The following is a 13,565-nucleotide window of genomic DNA, read 5'->3' on the forward strand; positions in this document are numbered from 1 at the left end:
CTAGCATGGATGATGTTACCTAGTTGGGTACTGAAATGTCTCCAAAAAAACAACCAAACTCAGAGAGCATCAAGGACCCCACAGATGTCATCCTCCTTCTCCCCTTCCCCTCAGCACTGATGATGTTACCTAGTTGGGTACTGAAATGTCTGCAAGAGAAGAACCAAGCTCAGAGAACACCCAGGACCCCCACAGTTCTCCTCCTCTCCCCTTCACCACCACCATTCTACAAACCCCTTTCCTCCTAGCACGGATGATGTTACCTGGTTGGGTCGTGAAACGTCTCCAAGAGCACCAGGGAGCTCACACTTCAACCCTGAGCTACCCACATTCTCTTCTATGGCTTCCGGTCCAGGCCACTAACGTGTGAAGCTTAGTTTCCCTTCCTAAAGAGTTCCCAGTTTCCCACCTTTGTTCGTGATTGGACTCGGGGGGTGGGGTGGGGGGTGTTCTTACCAGCTTCCACCGTTGCTCGAGGATGGCAGTGATGTCGACAGGGTGGCGCTCGAGGATGTTGACAAAACGGGCTTCGGGGACAGCGATGGCGCAGATGACATGCACCCACCTACGACACACCCAAGATGGAGAAAGGAGATTGAAATAATTATATTTCCCCCCGGATATCATAAAGAGTCATCCAAAATAGATCAGGTTATCAACAAGAGAGGGGTAGAAGTTTTAAAACGCATCACAACACTCTCGTTCCAACCCAGGAGAAAAAGGGCCCGGACTGATTTGTTTTTCTTTCTTTCTTTCTTTCTTTCTTTCTTTCTTTCTTTCTTTCTTTCTTTCTTTCTTTCTTTCTTTCTTTCTTTCTTTCTCTTTCTCTCTCTCTCTCCCCCTCCCTCCCTAATTAGCTCAGCAAAGTTTCTTCAGTCTGTTGGTTGCTTTAATTTTTTTTAAAAAATGTAACTCTTCTTCCTGGGAAGCACTGTGAAGTGGTATATAAGTCTAAGTGCTAGTGCTATCATTTCTTTCTTTTTCTTTCTTTCTTTCTCTTTCTTTCTTTCTTTTTCTTTCTCTCTCTCTTTCTCTTCTGTCTATCTACGATCTCTCTCCCTCTCTCTCTCGTCTATCTACAATCTCTCTCTTTCTTTCTCTCTTCTGCCTATCTACAACCTCTCTCTTTCTTTCTCTCTTCTGTCTATCTACAATCCCCCTCTCTCTCTTCTGTCTATCTACAATCTCTCGTTCTTTCTTTCTTTCTCTCTCTCTCTTTTCTGTCTATCTACAATCTCTCTCTTTCTCTCTTCTGTCTATCTACACTCTCTCTCTTTCTCTCTTCTGTCTATCTACAATCTCTCTCTCTCTCCCTCCTTAGCTCAGCACAGTTTCTTCAGTCTGTACATATGTTCTTGGTTGCTTTAATTTTTTTTTTAATGTAACTCTTCTTCCTGGGAAGCACTGTGAAGCGGTATATAAATGCTAGTGCTATCATTTCTTTCTTTCTTTCTTTCTTTCTTTCTTTCTCTCTCTCTCTCTCTCTCTCTCTCTCTCTCTCTCTCTCTCTCTCTCTCTCTCTCTCTCTCTCTCTCTCTCTTCTGTCTATCTACAATCTCTCTCCTTTCCTCTCCCTCTCTTCAAGATGGCTCCGTGGTTAAAATGCAGTATTACAGGCTGACTCTGCTCTTTGCCAGCAGTTCGATCCTAACCGGTTCATGATGGACTCAGCCTTCCATCCTTTTGAGATTGATAAAATGAGGACCCAGATTATTGGGGGGCGAAAGGCTGACATTTGTAAAACGCTCAGAGAGGGCTGTAAAGCAGTACATAAGTCTAAGGACTATTGCTAAAAGAAAGACAACACTTTATAGCCGATTTACCTTCCATCTGTAGTTCTTTGAAGGGCTCCTCCCCTGAGATTACAGAGACAGCAATCCTGGGGAAGCAACATGGAAATTGTATTTAAAAGAGGGGGGGGGGAGATCTCCCACCAAAATATTTGGGGAATTACAGGACAGAGGGGTAGGAGAAGGGAAAGGAAAGAAGAATTGCATCCAGTACCCTGGATGTGAGGCACAAAGAAAGCTAGCATTATAATGCTGGGATCAAACCCTCCACTTAGGCTTTTATTTCTATTTTTTTGGCTCCCAAGAAAGAGGTTTTGCCTACCGCTAGCAGTGAGTTTGCTGAGCAACGGGAACAGGTCCAGCCTTCATTCACAAGGTCCGGGCGTATCCCGTAACAACCTGTAATAATAAAAAAATAAAGTATCAAACTGGGGGGGGGGGGGAAACTGGAAGAAAAGAAGCAAGCAAATCAGTAAAAAATCACTTGTGCCGAGCTCTTTCACAAGGCCTTTAAATCAAACTCAATAAAAGATGAATGTTGTGTTGTCGTTTTCCCTCATCAAAAGCAGGTGCCACAAACACAAAGAGAAAATATAGAAACAGCGCATCTCACGGGAGGCTTAAGCTAGGATTAATTTTTTAATCGCTGTATTGTTATCCAGATCAGGGGTGGGAATCTGCCGGTTTAACGATCGGTTCCGTGAGCGCGGGCTTCGCCCCCCGCGCATCACAGTTTTAACAAAACATACCTTCCACCTCACTTCTGGGGAGTAACCCAGCTGAGGTGCATCAATCCACTTTGCCGCGTGAATCATCAGAGAGGATATAGGCAAGTAAAGCGCAGGGGCGGAGGGGGGAGGGAGGGGCACCTGATCGTCAGCGCGAATCGGTTCGTTCCCCAGCTGATGGTCGGAGCTACTGGTTCGCTCAAACCGGTCCAAAGCGGCTGAGTCCCACCCCTGGTCTAGAATCATTTAATAGAGAGCTGGGCAGTAGGTACATTTAATAGATAAAAACGCTTTTTCTGTCCAATCGCCCAGGGAAAGTAGTCCTCAGCAGTCCCATTTCTGAACGTTCTCTTTGGGAAGAGAGAAGCGACAGGGGTTTCCCCCCAAAAAAAATATTTGTGAAAAATGTTTAAAGAATTCCAAAGAAAAGGGAAGACTGAATAATTTGACTCGAGAGGCAACTATGGGGATTACAGGTAGTCCTCAAATTACAACAGTGTCATTTAGGGGCCATTCGGAGTTACAAAGGCACCAAATAAAGTGACATATGGCCATTTTTCATACTTAACGGCCATTGAAGCATCCCTGTGGTCACATGATCAAAATTTAGGGGGCTTGGCAGCTGATTCATATTTATGATGGTTGCAGTGTCCCGGGGACATGCGATCCCCTTTTGCGACCCTTGGACAAGCAAAGTCAATGGGGAAGTTGGATTCACTTAACAACCGTGTGACTAACTTAACAACTGCAGGGAGTCACTGAATAACGGTGGCAAAAAGGGTTGTAAGATGGGGCAAAACTCACTTAATGTCACACTTAGCAACAAAACTTTGGGCTCAACTGTGGCCGTAAATTGAGGATTATCAATAATAATTACTATCCCAAAGCCAAAGGGAGCTTTTGTTAATCTATATAAAATTCCTTCCAAACTCATTTTTTCCCTTCCATAAACAGAAAACCTATAGAAGGGCGCCTAAGGAAACATATGTCGGTACAGTATGTGACTAATTTAAATAAAAATTCCTTTTTTAAAAAGAAAAGAGTTTACGGGGCAGTCCTTGGAAAGCTGGTTAGAAAGCCGAAATGCAATCGGTGGGTCTCAACTGACTTATTTATATAAAACTCAACAGCTTTGTGAAGAAAGCATGACCCTTGGATACCGATTTCTTGCTTTGTGATTACCAGAAAAAGAAACCTACGTTTAATTGGCGCAGGACAGAAAACTCATCTTTGGAAAGGAAAGATGGATTTTGAGAAAAAAGATGAGCCAGAGGAATCAGGCGCTTTGCAGAAGTTGGCTAGAAACACAGCCCTCCACTTACAGCCACAATTGAACCTAACATTTTGTTAGAATATTCATGACTGGGAGAGACATGGTAACAAGGTCAGCCAATGAATAGGCATAGCAACTAAGGCAGCCAATGGGAGCTTAAACAGATCTGAGTCTGTGCTGAGAATCGAAACTGAAACTACTCTGTCTACTCTGAACTCTGAACTGAAAACTCCTCTCTGCTGTGCTGCTGCCGCCTGTGTTTGCTTGTAACTACTACAACGTTGGAGAAAACTTACATTGGTATTGTATGTTTATCTTCATGTGTTAATAGGTATATAAAGAAGTTAATGAATCCAGCTGAATCAGTTGTCTGTGTGGGCTTTCTGGAAGTGATTTTCTGCAACAAACTCTGACACATTTCCATTGCTCAGCATTGTTAAGTGTGTTTCCTCCCATTTTACCCCCTTTTAAAACCACAGTCATTAAGGGAATCGCTGCAGTTGTTAAGGAAGTACCATGGTTCTACAGCGAATCCAGCTTCCCCATTGACTTTGCTTGTCGGAAGGTCGCCAAAGGAACTCTCATGAAGATGGGACAATGCAGCCGTCACAAACTTTGTAACTTTAATAAAATTTGTATGCCGCCCACTCCCTAGGGACTCTGGGCGGCTCACAACAAAGCAAAGACGTAGCATATTAAAAGTACAATTATATAAAATAAAATCACCATTCAATCACGTGGGGCTGGATTATTACTCAACAGCCCCAGGCCTGCCGGAACAGCCAGGTCTTGATCGTTTTACGGAAGGCCGGGAGAATGGCAAGGGTCCGGATCTCCGCGGGAATATGAATATGAGTCATTTGCCAAGCCCTACTTGTTCGAATTGGGCTACCATTTTTTGACTCTATGTAACAAAGCAACAAAGAGGATTAGGGGACTAAAACATATGAGGAACGGTTGCAGGAACTGGGTATGTCCAATTTAATGAAAAGAAGGACCAGGGGAGACATGATAGCAGCCTTCCAATATTTGAGGGACTGCCCCAAAGAAGAGGGAGTCAAGCTATTCCCCAAAGCACCTGAGGGCAGAACAAGAAGCAACGGATGGAAACTAATCAAGGAGAGAAGCAACCTAGAACTAAAGGGAAACTTCCTAACAGTGAGGACAATTAAGCAGTGAAACTCCTTGCCTCCAGAGGTTGTGGGTGCTCCAACATCAGGGGTGGGATTCCACCTGTTCGGACCAGTTTGGGTGAACTGGTAGCTCCGACTATCAGCTGGAATGGTTTTCTCCGGCTTTCAGCTGCGTCCCCCCGCCCGCCCTTGCACTATATTCACCTACATTCCCTTTTCTGAAGCCCAGCTGATAGGCGCGGGAGAGTGGATTGCCGCACCTCAGCTGTTTTCCTCCCCAGCAGTAATGCGGAAGGTGATTTCTATGTCAAGTGCGCATGCGTGCCCAGCGAACCGGTTGTTAAACCAGTAGGATCCCACCCCTGTCCAACACTGGAGGTTTTGAAGAAGAGACTGGACAGCCATTTGACTGAAATGGTATAGGGCAGGGGTCGGCAAACTTAAACACTCAAAGAGCCATTTGGACCCATTTCCCACAGAAAAGAAAACACCGGGAGCCACAAAGGTCCTAACCGGAAGCCCCCATTCAATTCTGGAGCTGACCGGAAGTCCAGTTCCCCCACCATAGAGTCTCCTCCTAGTGCGGCATCCTTTTTCCTCTACCTGTCATAACCGAAAGCTCTATCAATCGTGGAGACAACTGGAAAACCCTCCCCTTGCCATAGTCTTCTCCTGGCGCACTGGGCTTCTCTGCCCTCCCACCACCACCAGAAGCTCCTCTCAAAATTGTGGCGCCGACCGGCGACAGAGCCACAGCAGAGGGAGGAAAGAGCCACATGCGGCTCCAGAGTCACAGTTTGCTGACCCCGGTATAGGGTTTCCTGCCAAAGTCCTTCTCCACTCTGTTATTCTATTATTTATCTAAAATAGGGTCTCCCGCCTGAGCAGAGGGTTGGACTAGAAGACCTCCGAGGTCCCTCCTCACTCTTTTATTCTGTTAAAGAGGGGATCCCGTCCGGACGCAGAGGCCTTTTTTTGGCATGAGACAGACAGGCAGCAAAGTTGCCGCAGCACGGAATCTGGCAGCCGGCACTTACTGGCGTGGACTTGCAGGCAGCATTTGGCACAGGAGATTAACAAGCTGTTCCCATCGTCTCCGATGTAGGAGTTGGACGGGAGGGGCTCCGTGTTCTCGCTGCTCGAGGTGAAGCACATTTCAGGGATCAGAGGCTTGGTCTTCTGCCCGTTTTTAAAAGGGGGCTGGAGGGAGGGGCTTTCAGCACTGGGCAGCAGGGCCGTCTCCTTTTCCACCGATGAGACCTTGGGACAGAAAAAAAACATTACCCACATTATTATCGCAAGGGGTCCCCCCTTTCTTGACTTGCCAGAGAAGTGAAAACTGTTCTTGGGGAGAGTGTTTTTCTCCACAAATATAAAGGGAATTATTATTTCCTGTAGGTTGTTATATGTTGCCCTTACAGCTTTCCTCGGTCTGAGCAGGAAGTTTTGCTGCCCATCATCATCATCATCATCATCATCATCATCATCATCGTCGTCGTGAGTGTGGGGAGCACTGAGTCACCATTTATTCCCTGGACCTCTTTTATAGCTAAAAGAAGCATCTGTTTTCTTTTTGAATGAAAGGGGAAGTTCTGGGCAGACTATAAAAAGTATTTGAAGGGCTGCCACAAAGAGGAGGGGATCAAATTATTTTCCAAAGCACCTGAAGGTAGGACAAGAAACAATGGAGGGGAGCTAATCAAGGAGAGAAGCAACCTGGAATATTAAGGAGAAACTTCCTAGCGGTTAGGACAATGAACCAGTGGAACAGCTTGCCACCAGAAGCTGTGGTTGATCCAGTGGTGCAAATGGGTGTGGAGCCTTCTTGGACACAAACTCATCCCCAACAGCCTGCGCCTATGTTCAACAGCGAAGGGAGACAAGGCAGAAAACATCCGAAAGGAAAGCACAGCTACACAACACAGCTCAGCAGTTCCAAGAAGGCTCCACACCCGTTTTCACCACTCAGGTGAGCCCAAGGACACAGACAAAACCTCCAAGGGGCCTCAACGGCTTTCAAAAAGGATGCAAACGACTAGCTTTGTCTGCAAGGAGGATAAATCCTTCCATTCCCCGCCATCCAGTCAGAGCCGAAGGAGCTTCTTAGAGGAGAAGCAAAACGTCTTCAAAGAGAAACCCAAAAGTCCACTTGCCTCTTGAAAAAGCACTTTTGGGACAATCTGGGTGAGCAAGAATCTCCATGGCCATAAGCCCATCTCAGCGTGTGGCTTCAGTCAACAGTAACTGGGGAAGAGCAGTTGAGGTCGGCTTCAGCAGTTGAGCAGTTGAATTGTCCCACGGCAAGTTGGCTGTCGCGCATCGGTCACGGCCCGTGGAATACCAGCTAGAGCAGGGCTCTCCAACCGTGGCAACTTTAAGCCTGGCAGACTTCAATTCCCAGAATTCCCAGGAAAGCTTAAAGGCTTAAAGTTGCCAAGATTGGAGAGCCCTGAGCTAGATAATATCATCGTACCGTCGAGACTCATCGGACTGTCCTGGAGTGGAGCATTGGCCCAGAGTTGGAGCTATCGCCTTACAATCAGGAGACCATTTTTTTATGCAGATCTATTCCCATTGTGCCCAGAGAGAGAAATACCTGCCTGAGTTCGATCCTAGGTAGAGGCAGATATTTCTCTCTCTGGGCACAATGGGAATAGATCTGCAGAAAAAAACCTATACACTGGCAACAGGGAAGGGCATCCGGCCAGTAAACACTCTGCTAGCTCCATTCAGTTGCCCAGACTCCACCTTGCCAAGGATTATGGGATTGTTCAAAGTTGATGATGAAGACTCATCGGACTGTCTCAATGACTGTTCTGGGTGTGGCTGTCCTTCCTCGAAAGGCACAGAGTCCACCATTTGGGAGTCCAGCCGGCCTTAGAGCTTCTGCTGGGTGTAGAGGGAGTTTGCCCAACTCAAGTTGATGCACCAGTTATGGTCCTTCCTGGATGGTAAAGCCTTGATGATAGGGTCGTCTGCCTTTATCCCCACATATTCAGGCTACTGTGAAACGCTCTACCTGGGGCTGCAACTGAGAAACGGCAGTTTGTTAAAAAAAAAAAAAAAAAAGGAAAACGCAATGGTGAGGATGGCTGGGAGCCAAGACTGCAATAGGACACCGACTGTCCAATGGCTGCAGAGTCCAAACTGCTGGTTTTGGCCCATAAACTCTAATGGAGTTCAGCTCTGGGATGGCTCTGATTGCCAATCATTCCGGCCAACCCAGAACTACAAAGCTGCCGAAGTTATTTGTGGTCAAATCTGTCAAAAAAACAAAGATGACGGTAAGCTATGTTGCCATCAAAAGCTCCTAGGGATAATAAGGGGAGAGTTGGCTGAATGACCTCGAAAGAGCAGGGGTGTTTTTTTATCTAGGCAGAGGGAAGCAAAGTGATCGTCCCACAGGTGCTTTTTCCCAAAAGGCAACTTGGACTTGGTTTTTCCCTGAAGGCGTTTCGCTTCTCCTCCAAAGAAGCTTCTTCGGTTTTGACTGAAGGGTGGAGGATGGAAGGATTGATATTCCTTGCAGTTCACTTGTCCTTAGCAGTTTTTCTGAGTGAAGTTGAGGCCACCTGGAGGTTCATTTGTGCTCTCGGGGTCACCTGAGTGGTGAGGCAAGGAGCCTTCTTGGAACTGCTGAAAGGACTGCGTTGTAAACAGGATGTGTGTGGCCCCACTCGTGGGAGTGTCGCCGAGAGCGCTGCAGGTGGACGGGGCGCCCCGCTCGGGCAAGCCTCGTTGCAGGTGCTTGTGGCCCCACTTGCCAAAGCGTTGCTGTGAATGTTGCAGGCACACACACACCTGCCTGTCCCTTCCACAAAATCCCCCCGTTTCCCATTTCCCTCCGCTCTGGGCCGCCAACCCGAAATGTTGGGAAACGCCGAGAACTGCAGAAAGAAGGAGGCCACTTTGCAGGCTGTTGGACTTCTAATTCCCAGAATTCCCAGATGGCAAAGTTGCCATTGCTGAAAAAAACACACACTTACTGATAAGAAATTGGGAGCATCCTTACCTGCACCAACGCCCTATAAACTCTAAATACACGCTGGTTGCCCAGGCCTCAAATTTTGATCGCATGACCGCGGGGATGTTGCAACGGTGACTAAGTAAGAGTTAAAAGTGCCACTGCAACTTCAGACGGTCACTACACAGAGGGCCGTAAGTCCGAGGACCCCCTGTATCCCTGCTTGCTCCCAGAGCATCTGCGCAATTACCTGGTGGGACGGGTAGAAGAGAGTGCAGATGGCGCAGTAGGGTTCCCTTAGGGCAGCGGTAGCGTTGAATCGTCTTTCGGCTGCGAAGTTGGGCGCTTTGTTTTTCCACTGGAGGGAACGTAAAGATTTCAGGGGCTCTGGATCCCCAGCGTCTTCCTCGGCACTGAAGAGGGGAGTTTCTGAAAGACAAGAGGGGCCAAGAGAAGAGGAAGTTGCCATCTCACCCCTGAAGAAGATGAAATGGGGAACATCAGATACGGAAGTTTGGCTTTGACTGGGCTTCCTGCAGATACCATTTGGGAGTCTCTTTTCCTGTCAGAGTGTGCACAGCGTGACTAATATTTTGAGACACACCCAGGAGCAAAATACAGTACAGGAGAGTTTTTTTTTTCTTACAAACATCTACAAGGTTTATCTACAAGGCATGTATGTATGTATGTATGTATGTATGTATGTATGTATGTATGTATGTATGTGTGTACACACCACAGACACACCATATTTTTGGAGTATAAGACGCACCAAGATTTTGAAGAGGCAAATTAAAAAAAAAAAGGTTTTGCACTTTGCAGACCTCCCAAAAATGGCCCGTTTTCACAAAAACCAGCCTTTTTTTTTTTTTAAAGGGCATGAATAGCCTTTAAAAATGGCCTGTTTTTCACTCATTTTTGTCCTCCCAGCCCCCAGGAGCACTCTGCAAGCCTCCCAAAGGCTCTGCACGGCTATTTTGGTGAAGGGGTGGGGTTTCTGGGGGCAAAAAAATGCTGTATTCAGTGTATAAGACACACCCAGATTTTCGCCCCTCTTTTTTGAGGGAAAAAGGTGTGTCTTATACTCAAAAAAATACAGTACATACGTACATACACGTACATACATATATGTATATTTACACACATACATATATACACATAAAAGATACATACACACATGTACTAGGCAACACCATGCAATCAATCAATCTTCAACTACAACAAGGCAGCATTCATGGAGAGATATACAGAGATAGAGAGAACTACAACGGAGATTAAAAAAACACGATGAGAGAGAGAGAGAGAGCTCTTATATAGACAGCTTCTTAAAGTGGCAGTAACCCTGCTGACTCATTCTCATTTCATCATCTCGATTTACAGCTTTACAGCTGGTCAGCTATTAAATCATCATTACCTTAACATTTCCTGATTCCTAAAAGTGGGTTCAGAACCTTTTAACTTGGATGTAGGGAGAGGAGACTGCAGACCAGACTGGACTGGACTGGATTAGAGCAGAACAGAACAGAATAATAGCAATAGCACTTGTATTTATATATCGCTTTATGGTGCTTTTACAGCCCTCTCTAAGCGGTTTACAGGGTCGGCCTCTTGCCCCCCAAACAATCTTGATCCTCATTTTACTGACCTCGGAAGGATGGAAGGCTGAGTCAACCCTGAGCCTGGTGAGATTCAAACTGCCAAATTGCAGTCAGCCGGCAGTCAGCAGAATTAGCCTGCAGTACTGCACTCTGACCACTGCGCCACCGTGGCTCTGCAATACAATTAGAAGGCATCTTGGAGGTCTTCCAACCCCCTGATCATGCATGAAACCCTGTCTTATTTCAGACAAATGGCTGTCCAATCTCTTCTTGAAAACCTCCAGTGATGGACAGCCACAACTTCTGGAGGCAAGTCGTTTCACGGATTAATTTTTCTCACCATCAGGAAATTTCTCCTTGGTTCTAAGTTGGTTTTTTCCTTGATTAGTTTCCCTCCATTGCTTCTTGTTCTGCTTTCAGATACGTTGCCTTGCTCCCTCTTCTTTATGGCAGCCCCTCAAATATTTGAAGACTGCAGTCATGTTAACCCCAGCGCTTCTTTTCATAAGACTAGACATACCCAATTCCAGCAACTGCTCTTTGTATGTTTTAGCTTCTAGTCCCCTAATTATCTTTGTTGCCCTTCTCTGCACTCTTTCTAGAGTTTTGACATTTATTTTTTGTATTTGTGGTGACGAAAAGTGGATGTAGTATTCCAAGTGTGGAATAAAAAAGAGAAGTGTGTGGCTCTCTTGTGGAATTGAACAACTTAATATGGTTACGATCTTTTGGATTATTTCCTGTTTGGTTCAAGAAACAGTCAATAAAGGTTTATGGTTTAGTTTTCAATGTGCTAAGCTGCTGACTGGCATGTTTAGTGAAATAGGCAGCATACCAGTTTGAGGAAAGAAAGGGAGGGGGAGAGAGGGGGAGGAAGAAAGAAAGAAGGAAAGGAAGGAAGGAAGGGAAATAAAGAGGCAGGAAAAAGAAAGAAGGAAGGAGAAAGAGAGAGAAAGAAAGAAAGAAAGAAAGAAAGAAAGAAAGAAAGAAAGAAAGAAAGAAAGAAAGAAAGAAAGAAAGAAAGAAAGTTAGTTAGTTAGTTTAGAGCTAGGCCTACAGAAACATTGGCCAGGAACGGACCAAGCAATCTTCAACAAATGAGCTTTCTGAAAGTGGAACAGTTGTGCTTTTTAAAGCCAATCGGCTGAAGCATTCCTCCAGGAATTCAGAAGGACTAAAATAAAGATCAAAAGGGAAAAAGAGAGCCAGAGAGAATGCTTCCCAATTAACTTAAAACAGAAATTACATCCGTTTCCATTTTTTAACAACATGACCTGACTAAATCTCCAATACTGCTTAAAGTAGTTTTAAAATATCCTTATGATCAAACTCAAACATTCAAAACACTAGCTATCCATTACTAGGGCTCTTAAAGAAAATGTTGGGGTTAGCTAAATCTAAGTCGAGCAACTCAAAGTCACCCCAAACGTTAAGTAAAAAGGAAGCAAGACGATCTTAGTTGAGATTCTAATCTGTTTTGTCAGCTTTCAACTTGGCTAGGGTTTAGCGAAAGGGTGGATTTAGCAAATAAAGTGCCATTATAAGGCACTGGGCTAGAAACCAGGAGACGAATTCTAGTCCTATCTTTGGCAGGAAAGCCAGCTGTGTGACTTTGCGCCAATCACCAGCAGACACCGACTTCCAGTCCCATCTTAGGAACGAAAGCTTGCTGGGTAAACCTGGACCAATCACAAGGAGACTGTGAGTTCTAGTCTTACCTTAGGCTTCAAAATCGGGTGGGAGAAGGGAAGAGAAGCAAAAAGAGGAGAGAATAGAATATACTAGAGAAGAGATGAGAAAAGATGAGAAGAGAGAAGAGAGTATACAATATACTAGAGACGAGATGGGAAAAGAGACGAGAAGAGGGGAGAAGAAAAGAGAGAATATACTAGAGAAGAGACAACAATAGAATATAGAAGAGACGAGAAAAGAGAAGAGAGGAGAGGGGAGAAGAGAGAAGAAAAGAGAGAATAGAATATACTAGAGAAGGGACGAGAAGGGAAGAGAAAAGAGAGGAGAATAGAATATAGAAGAGACGAGAAAAGAGAAGAGAGGAGAGGGGAGAAGAGAAAAAGAGAGAATAGAATATACTAGAGAAGGGACGAGAAGGGAAAAGAGGGGAGAATAGAATATAGAAGAGAATAGAATAGAATATACAAGAGACGAGATGAGAGAAGAGAAGAGAAAAGAGGGGAGAAGAGAGAATAGAATATACTAGAGAAGAGACGAGAATAGAATATAAAAGAGACGAGAAAAGAGAAGGGAGAGGAGAAGAGAGAAGAAAAGAGAGAATAGAATATTCTAGAGAAGGGATGAGAAGGGAAGAGAAAAGAGGGGAGAATAGAATATAGAATATAGAAGAGAAGAGAGAATAGAATAGAAGAGATTAGAGAAGAGAGAAGAGGCCCTTATGATGGCATGTAAAATACCGAGCCCAATCATTCACTCGTGTAGAAGCACATGTATAGCCCTCCCTGCCAATTGTGGTCTCGCACAGACCTCCAACTCAAAACTGTTGAATTCTCCTGATAGCGTTCAGGAAGAGCCGTCACCTGATCCGGCAGGCCAGAACAGCTCCGTGACTCAAGGGTCCAGGAAGCAACAAGGCTTAGTGGCCAAGCCTCGCGTGTCAAGTCCGGCTGAGTCAACAAGGCAGGGATGAAGCTCAAGCCAGAGATGAAAGATAAAAGCTCCCCCCTCTCCTCAATCCCATCCCAAAGTAATTGCTGGGTTCCCATTGATGCTCACAGCTATTTCAACTGCAAGGGAAGAGCTGCCATCTATCCATTTCGATCCATTCATCTAGGTGAAGATGCAGCCAGGGGGCTTAGGGTGGCATTGGGAGTGGTGCTGGTACATAAAGTGACTGGTAGATGTAAAGGTAAAGGTTGCCCTCGCACATATGCGCTAGTCGTTCCCGACTCTAGGGGGCAGTGCTCATCTCGGTTTCAAAGCCAAAGAGCCAGCGCTGTCCGAAGACGTCTCCGTAGCCATGTGGCCGGCATGATTCAACGCCAAAGGCGCATGGAACACTGTTACCTTCCCGCCAAAGGTGGTGCCTATTTTTCTACTTGCATTT

General features: G+C 45.6%; 1 protein-coding gene across 1 annotated transcript in view; it reads right to left on the reverse strand.

Annotated features, from left to right (window-relative positions):
* Nucleotides 1–13,565, reverse strand: part of KDM4B (lysine demethylase 4B) — a 214,400-nt gene that overhangs the window by 20,085 nt on the left and 180,750 nt on the right. Inside the window, exons 14-18 of the mRNA XM_087703333.1 lie at nucleotides 9,139–9,317; nucleotides 5,962–6,184; nucleotides 2,113–2,189; nucleotides 1,824–1,879; nucleotides 457–565 (exon numbers count right to left, since the gene is read on the reverse strand). Of these exons, the coding sequence (XP_087559459.1) occupies nucleotides 457–565; nucleotides 1,824–1,879; nucleotides 2,113–2,189; nucleotides 5,962–6,184; nucleotides 9,139–9,317 (644 nt within the window). The remainder of the gene's footprint in view (nucleotides 1–456; nucleotides 566–1,823; nucleotides 1,880–2,112; nucleotides 2,190–5,961; nucleotides 6,185–9,138; nucleotides 9,318–13,565) is intronic.

The sequence above is a fragment of the Thamnophis sirtalis genome, unplaced genomic scaffold, assembly GCF_051295495.1.
Source record: "Thamnophis sirtalis isolate CommonGarterSnake01/CBP01778 unplaced genomic scaffold, rThaSir2_p1.2 scaffold_1, whole genome shotgun sequence".
Lineage (NCBI taxonomy): Eukaryota > Metazoa > Chordata > Lepidosauria > Squamata > Natricidae > Thamnophis > Thamnophis sirtalis.